The sequence below is a fragment of the Mesoplodon mirus genome, assembly GCF_964341445.2.
Source record: "Mesoplodon mirus genome assembly, chromosome: 5".
Classification (NCBI taxonomy): Eukaryota; Metazoa; Chordata; class Mammalia; order Artiodactyla; family Ziphiidae; genus Mesoplodon; species Mesoplodon mirus.
In genome coordinates this window covers 92,456,270-92,476,162 of record NC_138980.1, presented here as the reverse complement: position 1 = coordinate 92,476,162, position 19,893 = coordinate 92,456,270, and the positions used below count along the sequence as shown (strand labels likewise).

General features: G+C 42.1%; 1 protein-coding gene across 1 annotated transcript in view; it reads left to right on the top strand.

Annotated features, from left to right (window-relative positions):
- The first annotated feature begins 11,684 nt into the window (after window positions 1–11,684).
- Window positions 11,685–19,893, top strand: part of REEP5 (receptor accessory protein 5) — a 43,897-nt gene continuing 35,688 nt past the window's right edge. Inside the window, exons 1-2 of the mRNA XM_082623122.1 lie at window positions 11,685–11,892; window positions 12,574–12,667. Coding sequence (XP_082479248.1) covers window positions 11,775–11,892; window positions 12,574–12,667 — 212 coding nt within the window. The 5' untranslated portion in view covers window positions 11,685–11,774. The remainder of the gene's footprint in view (window positions 11,893–12,573; window positions 12,668–19,893) is intronic.

Sequence of the window (19,893 nt, the reverse complement as noted above, 5' to 3'; positions counted from 1 at the left end):
TATTTGTCACCCTTTTTAATTGTTCTTTTAAAATTTGTCACCCTTTTTAATTATGTCATCTTTTAAATTGTTTAATAATATTCCATTGTACAGCTATACTCTAGCATTTAATCCATTGTCTACTTACTGGGTTTAGGCTTTTTCCTATCTTTTGGTATAAAAACAGTGTTGACAGAATATCCTCCTGTATGTTTTCTGTACTTTCTCATCAGCCCTGGGTATTATCAATTTTAATTTTTTTTTTCACCCACCAGTCAAAAATGGTATCTCACTCTTTTAACCAGCAGCTTTTGATTTAAAGTGAGAATGAACATGTTTCCCATGGTTGTTGTGTCTTTTTCTTATTTTGTGAATTATCCTATTCACTTTGTCCACTTTTCTTGTAATTTTCCTATTTTTCTTAGATAACTGCTTATACATAGTTACTAACCCTGTCTGTGATATACACATGAAATATTTTTCCAGATTTGCTTTTGCCTTTTAGATGTCTGTTTTACCATTCCTCTCCACTAAAAATATATTTATTTATTTATTTATTTATTTATTTATTTGGCTGCACCAGGTCTTAGTTGCAGCACGTGGGATCGTCGTTGAGGCATGCGGAATCTTTAGTTGTGGTATGCGGGATCTACTTCCCTGACCAGGGATTGAACCTAGGCCCCCTGCATTGGGAGCGAGGAGTCTTAACCACTGGACCACCAGGGAAGTCCTCCCCTCCACTTTTTTTCACATGTTACTTTTACGTATATATTGTTGTCTGTCTATATGTTGTTTTATTTCTCTGATTTGTCCATTCTTGCACATGGATACATGGCTTTAATTACTGTAGCTATATACCTGATAAGACAGTCTCCCTGCATATTTTTCTTTTTTTGAATGTTACTAGTTATTTTTGCATGCTTATCCTTACTGGTGAAATTTAGAATCATTTTGTCAAATCCAAAACGTTGGGATTGTGTTAAACTTATGGATACATTTGGGAAGAGCTGACACATTTATAATATTGAATATGTCCCAAGTCTTTTATGTTCCTCAGTCAAGTTATGCAGTTTTCTTTAAATATGTCCATCAGGGACTTCCCTTGTGGTCCAGTGGGTAAGACTCTGTGCTCCCAATGCAGGGGGCCCAGGTTCGATCCCTGGTCAAGGAACTAGATCCTGCATGCATGCCGCAAACTAAGAGTCCATATGCCACAACTAAGAAGTCCGCATGCCGCAACTAAGATCTCACATGCTGCAACTAAGACCCAGAGCAGCCTAAATAAATAAATAAATATTTTAAAAATGTCCAACAATATCTTGTCAAATTTGTGCTTATCTATTTTATGCTTTGTGTTATTAATGCCAATAGGAATTTTTATTTCTGCTTAATAGTATGACTGGCATTTTATAGGCATTCATCAAGCATTTATTGAATGAGTAAGTACATAATAGAGAAAACTACTTTTAAAAGTCATGAAAACTGGGCTTCCCTGGTGGTGCAGTGGTTAAGAATCCACTTGCCAATGCAAAGGATGTGGGTTAGAGCCCTGGTCCGGGAAGTTCCCTCATGCAACAGAGCAATTAAGCCTGTGTGCCACAACTACTGAGTCCATGTGCCACAACTACTGAGCCCGTGCACGTAGAGACCGTGCTCCACAACAGGATAAGCCACCGCAATGAGAAGCCCGTGCACTGCAACGAAGAGTAGCTTGCTGCAACTAGAGAAAGCCCGCATGCAGCAACGAAGACCCAACGCAGTCAAAAATAAATAAATAAAATAAATTTATTTAAAAAAATTAAAAGTTGTGAGAACTTTAATTATAGATGAAAGGAGAAATGTGCTTTAATATCTAAAAGATTTTGGTTTAATTGTACTAGCACAAAAAAATGTAGCCAGCTTGGTTTACTAGGACTCATATCAAAAAGTGAACTGATCATTCAGGAGTCAAAGTCAGGACTAGCCTTATTCATTTATGGTGGACCTTGGGAAATTACATACATTAAGGGGAGAAAGGCTCCATTATTGCTTCACTTATGTCTAGAGCGCTACCATTAATTTCACTGCTTCAAATTAAGGAATTCCTTTCTCTGACAATGCAAACACCTCTGAGAAAGATAGTAGAATACAATGAATTTAGCCATTACAGTCTTTTACACAATAGTGTGACTTAACAATCAATTTATTCTCAACTTGTAGCTAATTAAGAAGAGCTTTTGACAACAGGAGAGAATAAAGAGAGCAAAGAACAAGAAGTACTAGGATACTGCACATATAGGGGAGGTACAGAGGTTAAAAAAAAAAGGTCAGGAGAGGGAAGCTAAAATTTATAGATTTCTCTGGGCAGGAAGTGCATCTTATTCACCTTCAAGAACAACGCTTAGCACATCACAGCCACTATATAGATATGCGTAAAACAGATGAGTCAGTGAATAAATAGCTCTGCTCACCTCACAATTTTGGCTTTGGGTTGTCCTGCCCAAAGCTGTAGTCTCAGGCTATTTTGGGGTGACTCTGCTATTCTGGCTTCCTTTCCTCAGAATTACTCAAGTGGGATAGGATGCCAGAATCTCATTGTTAACAGATGTTAGTTCACTGGTATAACAAAAAATTTCTAATTGCCAACACATTTTGCATTAAGGTAAAACAATAATATGTCTGTTTATACAGTTGGAAATGTCTCCCTAAAGAATAAAAGGAGATTATTAACATAAGGTGCTTGGTCAGGTCAATGATTAGCTCTCCCTCCCATTCCTCATGGGTCTGATCATTTCACAACTGACCCCACTAGGGAAGTACTGGGAGACTGGAAGATGGGGGATAAACAATGGATCTTTACCCCTTGTTTAGTTTTTTCCACTATTAGCACTTATGAATTTATTATGTAATGTGGCATAATGATGATTCATCTGTGAAGTCACTACTCCCCCAACTCCTGTTGGATCTGGGGAAAGGGGGAAAGAAAAGCTGATGGAGTTGGAAAGGATTTGCTGCTAGCAGAGTAGAGGGTGGCTGGTAAAGAATGAACAAATGATACCACATAATGGTCAAGTGGAGAAGTTTCTTGACCTTTATAATAGTTTTCTCTTTAGTGAAGAAAAACATAAGTATTGGGTTAAGATATTAAAGTTTCTTTCAAATTCTCACTCATAGATATCAAATATTTTGAGATACATAAAGCTGGGACTTCATCTATCTTGGTTTCTGGTGTATATTCAGTGCCTAGCAGATAGTAGGTGCTCAGTAAATAAATGTTGAATGAATGCATATTAAGTACTGATGATTCAGTAGCCTTCTGAAAATGAGTCTGAAACCTTTAGAAAATTAAATCTAAATAGTTAGGTCTAATATTAATGGAAAGTGACTTCAAGGGTGGAGGAGTATATTCTGGAATATTTTCTATACTTGACAAAAACAGCACTGACCATTCTAAGTCATCCTGAAAAATCTACCCATGTCCAATTTTTCTCTGTTAAAAGGCCATAGCATGGGGCTGTCTACACCAAGTTATTGTTCATATAATTTTTAGCAGTAAGATCCAAAGATTTTTGCTTAACTCTCTGCTTTCCTCTGTCAGTGGGGTTGTAATCTAAGGCAAGTGAAAAGAAATCATACTCTATAAACTGATGCAGGTCTTCAGGCTAAGTTGATTCTTTTCTTTATTCTCCTCTGAATTAATACAAATTGGAAAAAGTAATTTGAGGTAACTATAAAAAATTATTTTAAATAGATTACTCTGAAATTGAGCCAATGTTTTTGTTTTTGCTTATCAAGATAACTGCCTATCCTCCACTTAATTTTGCACTCAAGTCTTTGTGGCTTATTTAAGATATCTGTATCTAACCAAATCATGGCATTAACATTAAAGTTGTGAACTTGATATCAAGCAATCTAAGTATAAAGGTCCTCCTACATGTTAAGGACATATGCTGTAAGTAACCACACTCCCCAAAAATACAGAAATGGAAACCCCTCCTTTAATCCATTTCATATGTCACTATGTTATAAACATACCAAATATTCAGGTGATGTAGGCTTGGTGTACTGTGCTAAACATAAATTTAGTGACAATTGTACAAAATTATAAGTTACAGCTGTAATGACTAATGTTTCCAAGTTCAAACTGTTTGCCTAAGAATGATCATCAACAGTCTCAACACTGTGACTTTCAGTAAATTGTGTAAAGCTGATTAAGATGATACACACAACAGGTGATGTGTTTTGGAGGCAGTGTACGTACATCATAATTTTTTATACTAATACATTCTCACTTTCAGCAGAGAGTTTTTCTTTCGGTGGTCGATAGGTAAGGAGTTCTTAGAAACATAAGTGACAAAAAAATCCAGCCTGTACTCCCAAATCTTATTCCAAACCCCTCAATACTAACTAGTTATAAATCTACATCAGCACTGATTTTAGAGAGACCATCCTGGTTAATAAGCAAAAGGCTACATGATCAAGTCATCCTCTCCTAAGTGCACGGCAGAGCTCATAATAAAGCAAAAGTTATTTACGTATTTTAAGGAAGAGGCATGTTCTTGAGTCAATGAGTGTGGTCACGGCATGAATGATGTCCAAGAGCTGGAGGATCTTGGGCCAAAACCCATCCAAAAAAGGTTGAAAGACAGAGACCAAGGAGAAAGAGGAAGCATTTGGAGACTATTAAGTGATAAAGAGCTGCATACATCAGCTTGCTGTGTGTCAGAGGACAGCTTGACCTGATGGGTCATGCGTTGTTAGGTCAGTTCCTTGTTCGCATCTGTGCAGGCCTGGCGAGTCTATTTCCTTTGGCCACTGATTAGTCAAAGGGTCCTAAACGCAATAGGAAATTAGCAACTTGGTTTCACTATTGTGTACCTGGAGAAAGCCTGCTTTTTAAATCCTCAAGCACCCGGTGCCTCCACTCTATTAAAATATGCTCTTGGGGGCTTCCCTGGTGGCACAGTGGTTGAGAGTCCGCCTGCCGATGCAGGGCACACGGGTTCGTGCCCCGGTCTGGGGGGATCCCGCATGCCGTGGAGCGGGCTGGGCCCGTGAGCCATGGCCGCTGAGCCTGCGCGTCTGGAGCCTGTGCTCCGCGACGGGAGAGGCCGCGGCGGTGAGAGGCCCGCGTACTGCAAAAAAAATAAATAAATAAATAAAAAATAAATAAAATATGCTCTTAGATCCTTCATGGACACAAATCGCTAACACGAAATAGGTGCTCAGTAAAAATTTTTGTTTTCCTTCCTCTTTCCCGTAATTGCTGATGAAAATATGCTCTTATTTCTTCTAGAGTATTTTTATTTTCACAGATAGCGGATACTGGAATCAAAGGGATGAGACAAGAGAGGAATTTCAGGTATCGACTCTTATGATACTTCATGTATGTATGAATCTTTCAGATTAGCGAAAACTTCATCAGCACTCGTGAGGCTAGGCACTCTAAGGAGTGCTTTATTTATTTTTTTATTTTTATTTTTTTGCAGTATGCGGGCCTCTCACTGCTGTGGCCTCTCCTGTTGCGGAGCACAGGCTCCAGACGCGCAGGCCCAGCGGCCATGGCTCACGGGTCCAGCCGCTCCGCGGCATGTGGGATCTTCCCGGACCGGGGCACGAACCCATGGCCCCTGCATTGGCAGGCGGACTCTCAACCACTGCACCACCAGGGAAGCCATGAGGAGTGCTTTAGATGAAGTATGCCATTTGTCTCAACAACCCTATGAGGTATTATATTAGTCCATTTGGACTGCTATAACAAAAATAGACTGGGTGACTTAAACAACAAACATTTATGTCTCACAGTTCTGGAGGCTGGGAAATCCAAGATCAAGGGGCTGCCAGATCTAGTATCTGGTGAGAGCTGGCTCCCTGGTTCATGGACTACCATGTTCTCTGTGTCCTTGCATGATGGAAGGGGCGAGAGAGCTCTCTGGAGCATCTTTTACAAGGGTACTAGTCCCATTCATGAGGGATCCACCCTCATGACCTAATTACCTTCCAAAGACCCTATCTCCAAATACCACCACATTTGGGATTAGGTTTCAACATATGGATTTGGGGAGGACACAAACATTCAGGCTACAGCAGGTAGATACTAACATTACCTTCATTTTATAGACCAAGGAAAGTGGGGCTTTTGGAGTTTGAGAACTTTCCTATGATTTTGCAGCTAGTAACCCAGGGCATCTGCTTCAGGACCTGTGCCTTAATTAAACCTTTGCCATGTCCTGGGCGGGCCCTCAGTGTGAATAAAAGGGCTACATCAGCTCACTGATCTTAACATATTCATTCTTTCTAGGGACCTTGAGGCTGGTTTTGGACCCTCCATGTATGGCTGGTGTGGTAGGCAGAATAATGACCCCCCCCGAAAACGTCAATGCCCTAATATCCAGAACTTGTGACTATGTCCCCTTACATGGCAAAAGGGACTTTGCAGATCTTATTAAGGTTATGGACCTTAAAATAGGAAGATTATCCTAGATTATCTGGGTGGACCCAACATAATCACATGAGACCCTAAAAATGAAAGTGGAAGGAAGATGGATCAGAGAGATGAGATGGAAGAAAAAGGAAGAGAAATTTGAAGTATGAGAGGGATTCAACCAACTGCTGCTGGCTTTGAAGATGAGGAAGGAAATGGCAACCTCAGTCCTACAACCACGAGAGCCTGAATTTTGCCAAAAACCCAAAATGAGCCAAAATACAGATCTTCCCCTGAGCCTCCAGAAAGGAATGTAGCCTTGCTGACGACATGTTGGTTTTAGCCCAGTGAGACGTGTTTCAGACTTCTGACATAAAGAACTGTAAGACAACAAGGCTGTGTTGTTTTAAGCCACCAAGTTTGTGGTAGTTTGTCACAGCAGCCACAAGAAACTGATACAACTGCTTGCTTCCTTTATTCAAGTTAAGTACATCTTCCTGATGCCTAGTCACAAAGGGAAGTGCACAAAATTGTCTGACTCTTTCTCCTCCTTCTCCTACATGGAAAGAAAAGCAAAAAATGCACACCACCCTATAGGCTATGAGGCGAATCTGGATTGTTCTCTGTGGTTGTAACCAGACCCCAAGGTCAGTGGACAATCTCAGTATGGAATCCAAATGCCATGGTTTGTCCAGAACTGGGCTAAATGGCCTTGAACATAGAGAAACAACCTACCAGTGACTTATTTTCTATATGTCTCCTGTGCAGGCACTATGAGAGAAATGCATGGCCATTTTATACCTGGTGAAAATCTCTAGATTTATGGGCAATAGCAATGGCATATGCTATTTAATTTCAGAATAAAAATCTTTTGCTAAACAATAGGTTATTCCCAGGTTGATTTATTCTCAATTGTGAGCAGTTATTTTCTAAAATTCAACTTCTTGTTTGATACATGGAAACACAATAAAATGCTTTGTCCATATTTTCAGTAGAAAATGTTTAAGAATAAGACAAATGAGGCAGACAAAATGTAATTCAAATGTATTCAATGAAGCATGGTAATTTTCACATTTTATTTCTTTTAATACTCTTTCTTCAGTTATATTAATAGCCTCTGCATTTTCCTCCTGTCGTCTGTGCCTCAGGCTTTGCTTACTTTGTCTTTTCCTTTTTATTTCGATGACATGTTTCCACTAGCCTCCTCCAGCAGAGGGAGGTGGGGTGTGTGTCCAACAGGGCTGTGTCCACAGGGTCAGAGGGTCTCCTGACTGAGAAGGCTGGCTACCTCATGGGTGCCAGGCTCCAATAAAAGCCAGGGTCCCCCCTCCATATGAGGGGTGGGGGGAAGGTAACAAAGAGATTATCTGGCAAACTATGCCCTACAACTTCTTCCTAACATACATGAGAGTTAGAACAAAAATATGTTAATGACTTCAAGTGGTTAAGAAATTATCTTAACCTGAAGAAACAGCTTGTGGAGAACAAAAGTGACCTGATCATAGGTCTCGGGCAGAAATTTCTTCCCTAGCTCAGGAAAGGGTAGAGTAATAGCATTTGCATCATCCCAAGTTGGTTTCACTTCCTTCTTAGGAACTGCCAAAGTCAGCGGGCTTCAGGCCAGCCTGCTCCATGGCCTTCCAGGCAGAGACCTGGTCTGTCTGCTTCCCAGGTCTAACAGAGTCTGGCACCTAGGATATACTCCATAAATACGAGTAGGTGAATGGTTTGAGACCCAAGTCTGAGCTCTTATCTTCTGCATCTTTTTTCTTAGCTCTGAAAGAGTCTAAGCTTTGTAGTGGTGCCTGAATGGGCTAAGGGTCCCACACTCCCCACCCTTACTGTCATTTCCTAAAGGCAAGAACTATGTACTCCTCTATCTCAATTTTAGCATCTAGCTGTGTTTTTTCTTCTTCTTTCTTAAATTATTCAAGAGGGACTTCCCTGGCAGTCCAGTGGTTAAGACGCCATGCTTCCACCACAGGGGGTATGATTTCGATCCCTGGTCGGGGAACTAAAGATCCCAGAAGCCAAAAAAAAGAAAAAAAAAAAAGAAAAAAGATATATACTTAACCAACACTTATTGTGCAACAGGCACTCTTCCAAAAACGTTACAAATAGCAACTCATTCAATCATCATGATAACCCTATGAAATAGGTTCTACTGTCACCCCTATTTTGCAGATGAGGGAACAGAGGAACAGAGAGCTTATGTAACTTGCCCAAAGTCACACAGCTAAATGGTGGAGCTGGGATTTCATCTGTACAGGCTGGATCCAGAGGCTGTGCTCCACACACACACTACACCTTACCTTGCTGCCACATCTTGCCAGTGTTAGAATGACGGAGGAAAGAAAAAATTTAGAAGCTAACTTCACAGAAAAGTGGGAAGGGAGCAATATTTATACAAAAGAATTCCAAATGAATGGTATGTTTCCAAATACTTCATGCATAGTGTGTTGACACTATATGAAACATAGTCATAAAAATCTAGGCTGATTTGAATACCTAACTTGAAAGATTTTGTTCCTTGGCTTAAAAAAGATAACACTATCAAACTGTGAATCATTTGAAGTTCTCAAAAACATGACACTGACTTCCAACCAAATGAATAATTACTGTATTCACTTAGTAGGAAATTATACAAACACACAACTGGTTAAAAAGTTCAAAATTCAGTTATCCTCGTAGCCAGTTGTACTAGCTACGGCTGCCGTAACAAAGTACCACAAACTGCCTTAAATAAAAGAAATGTATTGTCTCACAGTTCTGGAAGCCAGATGTCCAAGATCAAGGTGTCAGCAGGGTTGGTTTTATTTGAGGGCTGTGAGGAAGGCCTCTCTCCTTGGCTTGTAGATGGCTGGCTTCTCCCTATGTGTCTTCAGATCATCTTCCCTCTATGTGTGTCTGTCTCTGCATCCAAATTTCCCAATTTTATAAGGACCCAGTCATATTGGATTAGAGTCTACCCTAATAACCTCATTTTAACTTGATTACCTCTATAAAGACCCTACCTCCAAATAAGGGGTTTTAACTCCAACTTATCCATTTTGCAGGGGACACAGTTTAACCCGTATCAGCAGTATATTGAGAGGTAAGAGTCCTGTCTGAATTCTAGCTCTGACATTTATCAATTTTGAGACCCTGGCATACCTCATTTCCCTCCCTTAAATGAGGATAAAATAGATAGTATCTACACCATGCTGTTGTGAGGATTAAGTGAATTAGTACCTGTAACACATAGAATACTGAGTAGTACAATGCATGTTAGATATTCGTTAATTCATCAAATAGTTACTGAACACCTATTAAGTACCAGGCACTGTTCTAGGTGTTTGAGACACAGACATAATCAAAACATGCAAAAATACCCACGTTTGTGGATCTCATAATTTAGTGGGGAAAGAAAAAAAATACAAATATTAGAACACATAGAATATCAGAGAGTAATAAGTGTTATAGAGCAAAATAAAGCAAGACAGTGGCTAGAGAGCATTGGGGGTTGCAATTCTGGATCAGAGAGGGCCTCACAAATTTGTCATTTGATCAAGGACCTGACGAATGGGAGGAGACAGTTAAGTGCTTATCTGGAGCTTTTAGATAGAGAAGGGTTTCCCCACTTCAGCACTACTGACATTTGGGGCTGGATTATCTTCTTTGTGGGGGTGGGCGGCGGAGGGGAGGGACTGACCTGTGCATTGCAGGATGTTTAGCAGCATCCCTACTAGATGCTAGTAGTGGTGAGTAACATCTGCTACCCCAGTTGTCACCACTCGTCTGACAACCAAAGATGTCTCCAGACATTGCCACATGTCCTGTGGGGGACAAAATCACTGCTGTTTGAGAGCCACTGAGACAGAAAAAAAGTAAAAACCCAGGGGCAGGAGTGGGCTCAGCTTGTTTGAGGCACAGCAAGGAAGCAGGCAATAGGAGATGAAATTAGAAGGGAGAAGGATGAACCACACATATCATCTATGACCTTGAGGCCACTCTTTCAGCAGATGGGAAACTACTGGAGGGTTAAGAGCAAAAAGACAGCACAACTTGACTCACATTTTAAAAATATTCCAGTTGGCTGCCACACTGAGAATTGCCTGTAGGTACAAAGACAGAAATGGACACCTCAGCGGGGAGGCTATCACAGTAATCCTATTATTGGTTTATTTACTTTTTTTTTTTGATTTAATTTGGTCACTGATTTGCCTGGATGGTCATGGGACTACTGAGAGAATTGAGCTAAGATCTGGGGAAGAAAAGAGGAAGGAGAATTAGCACAAAAGGAAAAGCCTAAGAGTGGGCAAGGTAGTTTTTCACCGAAGTGTAAGGCAGTACTGTAAAGTCAATTTGAAAGAGCAGAGGGGCTGCGTAGGACAAAGAATGTTGGGGGCAAGTCTGTGAGCAGGGCCAGTGAATGCTATACTAAGGAATGGGAGCTCTGGTCTGTAGGGAACGGAGAGCCTTTCAAGCTTAAGCAACGAGGAAAACTCTGCAGCAGGGTGCAGATCACAGGAGTAAGAAAGAATACTTCCAAAGGGAGTTTCCTGAAATAATACGGGCGAGCGATAACAAGAGCCTAAGTTTAGGTGGGGGAAGAGCATGAGCACGACATTCTGAAGGAAGCAAAGTGAAGTCCTGCCCAAAGATTTGGAATTACCTTCTGCAGGGTAATTTTGCTTGTAGGCAAGCGCACACTACTGACTTCGCGGCTGGGGTCTGGAAAAGTTTCCATGGTATCAGAGATCAAGCAAATGCCAAGCCCACCATGAAATGGTTTAAGCAGTGTAGGGCAGGACTTTTCTTGGAAATGGTGTCCCCAGAGGAGGGTGTGCTAAGTTTCTTCAAGGGTCTTTTCAAAAAGACTACCATCTGTAAGTGAGAAGAACTATGCCGAGTACTGACAGCGAAGGGAAAAGTAGGTCTGCAACCAAAGAGTTCTTTCAGGATGGTCGAGCATTTCAATTTCTACATTTAAAACGTCTCAGCAGGTTTAGCAGAGCAGGGTAGGCACATCAAACCAGTCCAGCTATTTTTCAGGTGGGAGCAACAAGGCCGCCTGCCCCCTCCTTTCCACCTCCTTTCGAGTACGATTTCCGAAGGGACCTCACAAGACTCACCACCCTCTTTTTACCCAGTTAACAGAGGCAGGGGGCGGCCGCCCAGCAGGGAGCAGCGGCTGCTCGGGCCACCGCCGAGGGTGTGGCGCTCGCCGAGGACCGCGGGAGGGAGAGGGGGCGGCGCGGCTGGGTGGGGCGAGAAGGGGGGCTGCAGGGCGCGAGCGGAGGGACTCGGGAAGCGCCCGCCTCCCGCCCCGCCCGCTGCCGCCCCAGTCACCTCGCTCTGTGGCCACCCGGCACCAGGAGCAGCCACAGGCGGCGGCGCGACGGTCCCCGCCATGTCTGCAGCCATGAGGCAGAGGTTCGACCGGTTCCTTCACCAGAAGAACCGCATGACTGACGTCTTGGCCAAGCTCGAGGCCAAGACCGGCGTGAACCGGAGCTACATGGCCCTCGGTGAGTGTGGGGCTGCGGCCCGCGGGATCCTGCCGCTTGCCCGGCCCGGGAGCGGCTGACGCATCGCAGCTGGGACCACGGGCTCGGTGACAGACGGGGGGTGAGTGGCGTCGTCGGGGACAGAACTGGCCGCCTGGACAGGCCAGGGACCAGAGACCTCGCCCGGGGCGGCCCGGTGGCGGGGCACCCGGGACGTGGGGCCGGGGACCGGCCGGCGCTGACGTGTCTGCCCTGCGGCCCAGTGCCGCGTGCCTGTGGCCGAGCGCAGAGCTGGCGCCGAGTGGCGTGGCCCCTGCGGGAGGGAGCGCGGTCCCCGTGGCGGAGTACCGGGTCCTAGCCAGACCCTCCGTGGAGTTGGGCGCGGGACGGGAGGGGCTGCGGGCCGGCGCCGGAATCCCGGCCTCCCCAGACCCTCCGGGAAGGAAGCGGGGCTCCTGCAGCTGGTGCGCAGCGTGGCGTGGGGCCCCTTGCGGGAGGGACGGGAGAAGGAAGGGCACAAAGGTGCGGCCTGCCGGGTATCCCCAAACCAAAGGCAAAGCCCCGAGAAGGCGCGGGCCCAGCCTCGGTGCGGTTTCTTTTTCTCCAATGCCTAGAACGGGCCAAGCTTTGCGGTGTTGGCGGGGGCTGCCCGGCTGGAGCGCCTGTGTGCCACCCGACCCACTTCCCTCCTCGTGTCTGCAGGTGTCATCGGGCTGGTGGCTTTGTACCTGGTGTTCGGTTATGGAGCCTCGCTCCTCTGCAACCTGATAGGATTTGGTTACCCAGCCTACGTCTCGTAAGTGGCTCCCCCTGCAACCGTCCCTTCCTCCCCTTTACTCCCCTTCCCCCATCCAGAGCTGTGCTAGTTACTGTACCATCCGCATTTCCCTGGGAGAGTGGTCAGAGGACCAAAGAGTAGGAACTGACTGCTTAAGGTTACACGTTTTAGAGCCTTACCTTGACACCTGATCTCGACTAGCCGAAATGTATATTTCATCAGGTTAAACTGACGGAGTGTATGCCTTCTAACAGCTGCACAAATGAAAGGCAGAGCAAAGTCGACCTTTACTGGTGGGACGATCTCAACGGGTACAGAGAGCCGATTCTTTCTCCCTAATAATTATTTCAGTCTGTATTCCACCTTATATTTATGTACAGTAAAACCCCATCAATTAGAGCTTCTTTAGTTCAGAGTTAATGGGGAGAATTTTGTCTTCTTTATATTAAAAAGGCTGGCCACTTATTACAGGCAAACGGGAAACACTTACCCTGTATAAAAACAAAAACAAACCTTATAAAATGCATCCCTAATATATCTCCTTGGTTATATAAATGACCCATTTATATAATTAATCTAAATTTCAAGTGAATCTTAGATTACGATCTGACTTTTCTGCTAGCTGAGGCTGTTTTTACTCTACAGTGTGTTTAATTTGAAAATATTCTACAATTTCATTTTTCCATTCATTGAATAGGAATTATGCTTCCCCACAAATAAATTTTGTTTTATTCTACAGTTCTTCCCAAGAAAGCTGGTGGGTTTTTACTTCTATTGAATTGGTCTGTACAACTTTCCTCAACCACAGGGATAAAAAAAAAGGAAGAAACAATTTCAGCTGGAAGGCTAAGACACCAATAACACATTATTGCAACTGTGTCTATCATAGGCCAGGCTAGAATTTAATATATGACTAGAAAGGGGAAATGTGTTTTACAAAAAGTTCTGACTTGAAAAATTAAATAGAAATTACATAAGTAGTAATTACTGAATTAGTCTGGTACAGACACTTAGTGGCTCCAGAAAATCTAGCTACATATAGGACACTACTTGCTTTTGAATTTGGAGATCCTCTCCAGCATTATCTACTAAAGTACCATCCACACTGTTTGTATATACCAAACGATTATGAAGACAGGCCAGAAAAACTGGTTTGACTTTCAGATCAATGAAAAAGTTATAAGAATAGCAGTTCTCCATAAAATAATAGATGGTGTAGATAGAAAGTTTGTAGGCAACACTGGTTCAAAATGGCTTGCATATCACTGTGTCTGTGATAATGGACAAAATAACCAGGTAGAACATTCCTTTACTTTTCCTCTGTTTGTGTATTCTACTTGTAAGAATTCTTTTAGTAAGAAAGATTTTGAAGCATTTTTCAAGTTTGTGCTTTAGATGTTATTGATCACATTTAGTAACTGCCTAGCTGCTTGAATTGTTTTGAACTAGGGAAGACTGTGGATCTTTAAAAATACTGAAGAGCATAAAAAACATTTTTTCCACATCAGTGCTATTTGGTGAGTAATCTTGTGAGAAACATAACCTTGTCTGTTGGTGTGATTAGATGATTGATATGGGCTTTAGAAAAGTAAAAACCTGTTTCTGGGTGGGATGTGTAGATCCATGTATGTGGAAGTGGATGTGACTGAAGGCAGACAGGGCTTGGACGTGCTTTTCTTTGACCTAGTGGATTAATTCTAACAGGAGCCACTTTGTTTGTCTGTTTTTAAATTAATTTTTATTAGAGTATAGTTGCTTTACAATGTTGTGTTCGTTTCTGCTGTGCAGCAAACTGAATCAGTTATACGTATACATATACCCACTCTTCTTAGATTTCCTTCCCATTTAGGTCACCATAGAGCATTGAGTAGAGTTCCCTGTGCTATTCAGTAGGTTCTCATTATTTATCTATTTTACACATAGTAGTGTCTGTATGTCAATCCCAGTCTCCCAGTCCATCCCACCTCGCCCTTCCCCCCTTGGTAACCATAAGTTTGTTCTCTACATGTGACTCTCTTTCTAGCAGGAGCCATTTTTAAAGTCATATTTTAAAGTAATTTCAAGCAAGTCAATTTCAGTTTTTTATCGTTTGTTTGAACTCATTCTTTCATTCATTTTCTACATAGTCAATTGAATATTATTGGCTCTCTTTATTTACAAGAAACTAAGTGTTCGTGTCTATCGCTAGGAGTTCTGTGAAATGGTAGAGATGGTCATGTATCTGAGTAGTTCAGGTAAGTGGGTTTTATATATTTTAGAATTTTTTTATTCACCAAGTAGACACACTTTTTCTATCTGAGTATTCTGAGGCAAAGTGACATTTGTAGTACACTTTAATAGGAGCTGGAAGAGTATTAAAAATCTAAAAAAGGGGATGTAAATAAACATTCAGGAAACAATTTATGAGTATCTCTAGATTAGTAGTTATTCATAGGATGCTTCCTTTTGGTACAACCAGCTCTTTTACCTTTAAAATGAATACAAGATCCTATTATCATAAGGGAATTAAGTGAAGGTTGGTCTCTGTGGGTGCTTCGATTTTTCACTAAAACAGTGCTTCTCAGCCTTGGCTGCCCATTGGAATTATCTGAGGAGCCTTAAAAAGTGCTGATGCCTGGGCCCTATCCCCAGAGATTCTGATGTAATTGGTCTGGGGTGCAGCCTGGGTTTCGGAATTTTTAAAGTAGTCTCATGTGCAGCCCATGCTGAGAAGCCCTGCTGTAGAGCAGCAGCATAACCTGTGCTTGTTACACTTGAAGAGGGGGTGAAAGGGGCAGAAGAACAGCCTGCTAACCCTGGGAATAGCCCACAGGCCCTCCTGGCCTCTGCTTTGTGAAGGAGGTTCAAGGACACATGGGATTGTGTGCACAGTAAAAGCACCCAGTTAGTAAACGTTCAGGCGATCACTGTTACATTAGTCAAGTCAAGTCTGTTCATTGCTTAACTGAGGTAATTGTATAATAATTGTCAGAAAGCAAGTCCTCGTAAGTGGTACTGTTAGTAACACCACCATCAGTGTTACTTGAGATGTGATCTGCGACCACTTTAATTGTTCTCCTTGCCTCTTGGAATTCTCCCCAGCCAGAGTTATTTTTAAAAATACAGGTTCATCTATTTAGCAAACATCAAACGCCAACCATGCACCGGACACTGTGGCAGCACCTCAGATACACCAGGGACTAAGTTGGACATACTCCCCATCTTTGCACGACTAGGCTACAGGGTAGACTGCAATAAACAGTAAAGTAGTGACAGTGTGGTGAGCCCTCCACAGAGCACCCGCAGGGAGTTGTGGTAGAGATTAACAGGAGGGGCCCCCTGTAGGTATTTATCTGAGCTGCTATTTGAGTTAAGACTTGAGGGATGAGAAGCTGCCCGCTGAGAGCAGAGTCAGGCAGAGGGAGCAGCGTGTGCCAGGCCCTGGGCAGCCAGGCACTTGGGCTGTTGGAGGACCTGGTGCGTTGGAAGCTCTGAGAGGGAAGAGGGGCGAAGGAGGACCAGAGAGGTGCAGGTGCCATCAGGCACAGCTGGTGGCTGGCACACCAAGTGTGCATTTTATTCCAGGTAGCTGTGGGGAGTTTGCGTGTTTTCTGATTGCCTTGGATCGGTTCTAAGTAGGAGGTGACATGTTACAATGTACATTTTAAGGTCATTCTGTCTGCTGTGATTCCTGGAAGGAATTGGTGATCCTGCCAAACTATTGCTAATAGTCCTTCCTTTCTCAGCTTTCAGCTTTTGCTCCTGCTGCTTCCTTTCCTTAGGCCACCATAGAGCGGCCCACAGATTGTGCTTAATGGTCAGTGATAGGCTTAGAGGCTGCAGGGTGCAGAAGTAAAATAAGGAAAAGCCTATTTGGCTTCGTAGCTTTTCTTGTGACTCACTACCTGGGGAAATATGTGGGTGGGGCTCAAGTGCGCCTGGCTTCACACCAGGCCTTGTCATGTTGGAACACTAGACAGCTGGAGGCCTGGCTAGCCCTCGGGGCGGGGCACCTAGTGCCTTATCAGGTAGCCCCTTCCTACTGGTTACTCTTATTTTCTGCATATATCATTTCCCTTTGAGAGCAGGGCCATTAATCCTCTACCTCTAAGTTTCCAGACTTTTTGGCCACACTTTATAGGCAATTTGAAATATAGTTCCAGACTTCTCATTATCAAGAGCTGTTGACAGAATGACTTTAATCTCCCTACTTCCTTCTATTTCTGATAAGAGAAGGCAGACTACTGGATAATAATAGGAACCTTTATTATTACAGCAGACCTGCCCCTCCCCCCATTTCTTGCTGAGATATAATTTCCATGCAACCCTTTTAAAGTGTACAATTCAGCGGTTAGTATAAAGTTTTGCAACCATCACTGCTTTTTTTTTTTAAATAAATAAATCTATTTTAAAAAAAGATGATGCAGGAAATATAACAGAAGCAGAAGTAGGGTCTCACCCAACAATTTTTATGTAATGTTAAATATAGCATTACCATTACCATTAAAATATCTCCAAGGATTTTTAATCTTTTTTGTATAAATAACTTTCACTGCTCTTAAGTTTATGATTCCCCTCTCCCGACTATTATTCTCAGGTCAAAAAAACAATGAAAGTCGTCTAACAAATAAACCCTGAACAGCCACCAAGTGTGTCACTTTTATAAGAAAATTACTGAAATTTTGAGAAAAAATAAGGTAAAATAAGCTGGAATCTAGAAAATTCATGACACAAAAACTAAACTGTGATCCCTTGTGTTTAAAAATCTTAAAAAATTTTTTTACCTCTGGTGGAGTTCCAGATCCACCCCATTTTTCTCTCACACATTATTATGAAGAGAAACTACTCCAAAATAAAAATAATAATGTTCTGCATACTAAATACAGTCTTTAAATTATGTTCCACATAAGAGCTCTTCCAAAGAAAAGCCACAAATTTCCTTTAATATAGAAAGTAAGAGTTCCAGGCAAGTATCTCTTTTTTAACGGTAAGTCTCTTAACAGTTTTAATATCCAGGTTTTATAAAACTATTGGCTACCATTCAATCTGAAATGTCTAATCCACAAAAAACAAAGTATGAATAGGTATCTTGCTAAGTATCAGCATCTAAGGAATTTATTAAAAATACACATGGGGCTTTCCTGGTGGCGCAGTGGTTAAGAATCTGCCTACCAGTACAGGGGACACGGGTTCGAGCTCTGGTCCGGGAAGATCCCACATGCCGTGGAGCAACTAAGCCCGTGCGCCACAGCTACTGAAGCCCGTGCGCCTAGAGCCCGTGCTCCGCAACAAGAGAAGCCACCGCAATGAGAAGCCCGCGCACCGCAGCGAAGAGTAGCCCCTGCACACCACAACTAGAGGAAGCCTGCGCGCAGCAACAAAGACCAAAAGCAGCCAAAAATAAATTAATTTATAAAAAGAAAATAATAAAATAAAATAAAAATACACATTATTTCAGGCCCTACATATTTATATGTCTCCCTTGTTTGACTTAAACAGGATAAACATTCAAGTCTAAGAAATATCATTCCTAACACGGACACCAAAAAGAAGATTCCTATAATAAAATGTTCCCTACTTTTACAGGTTTCACACATTCTCCACAATAAGTGAACATTCATTCATATTGCCAATGCAATTTTTGTTCTTTATCCATTATCATAAATTATAAAACGTATATCCCATCAGTTTGCAAAAAGTATGATGGAATAGTAGAATTAAAGATTCCACAAGTTTTTATATTAAAGCCAACTACCCATCTATTCAGTTTAACTTTTTAACCTCCTTCAAAACCTGTCTAAACTCCTAAACCTAGAACTCTAGTGAGCAAAGAAGCACTTCAGGTGCCAATTAGAAAATACCTGGTCATTTGCTCTTATCATTTACACTATATCAAGAATATGATTTACTAACAATGTACTACATTAAAATGATAAAATTCTATAATAAAGGCATTGTAACAAATATATCAAAAGAATAGAATTTTTCTTGTATCCCAATATTTAGTACATTTGGCCTATGTAGGAGATCTGGCTGCATCTTTACATAAGACAGCCATGAGAGTATAATCATCACAGAGTGACCAGCGGTTTCTAAGTACCCTGACGTCTCCTTGTTCTACCCTCTGAATTTCCCCCGAAAAGAGGGCTCCCCCAGCCTAATGACTGCAACTATCTACCATTCCCATAGTCAAGTCTCATGGGTCAGATAAAGATAAAGTGGCAGGGCATGTAATATTGAAGGAATGACCCAAGATGCCTCTTACCCAGTCTCCACAATAATTTTATACTCTTATTTTCCATCTTATACCTTTATACCCAGCCCTCTGGCAACCCTGCCCGTCAGTCAACCCACAGGTACAAAAATGAAAGAAAGTTTGAGCTCCAGAGAGAAAAAGTTATTTTGATTTCTGTTGCCACATGATGAAAATCTAGAGGCATTTAACATGAAAATATTGTTATACCTAGCAGACGGGTTCCATATGAATATAGTTCAAGTACATCAGTGTTTTAAGTAAGCTGCTGTTGACTAGTATGGAAATCTAAGAATTTATAACATTAAAACCTCAAATACATTTCCTTATAGAGAAACAATCAGACTAGTGTACATTTATAATAGTTTGTAGCTGGGAAATGCCTTTACTAAGATATGTAAACCTTATTCAAGTGCATTTATAATACTCAAAAGTACACTATATAAAAAAATCACAGGACAGTCTTACTAACATCCCCCGCATTGCCTCAAAAATTTTATAATTCAATTTAAACATATTCAAGAAAAAAACCAATCAGGTCAATTAAAAAAAAAAAAGACAAACCTTTACATATAAAAATTAGTACCTTGGGCTTCCTTGGTGGCGCAGTAGTTGAGAGTCCGCCTGCCGATGCAGGGGACACGAGTTCGTGCCCCGGTCCGGGAAGATCCCACATGCCGCGGAGTGGCTAAGCCCATGAGCCATGGCCGCTGAGTCTGCGCGTCCGGAGCCTGTGCTCCGCAACGGGAGAGGCCACAACGGTGAGAGGCCTGCGTACTGCAAAAAAAAAAAAAAAAAAAAAAAAAAAATTAGTACCTGATCCATCTGTTCCTGAACCAGATCTGACAGACGCATCTGTGAAGGAAACGGATTCAGAATCAGAGTGGCTAGCCTCACTTCGGGTGTCATAAACATTTCCCTCTTCCTTCTGGTCTCTCTTATCCTGTTCATATTCTTCTTCTTCCTCCTCCTCCTCACCATCGTCATCCACCTCTTCATCTTACTCTACATC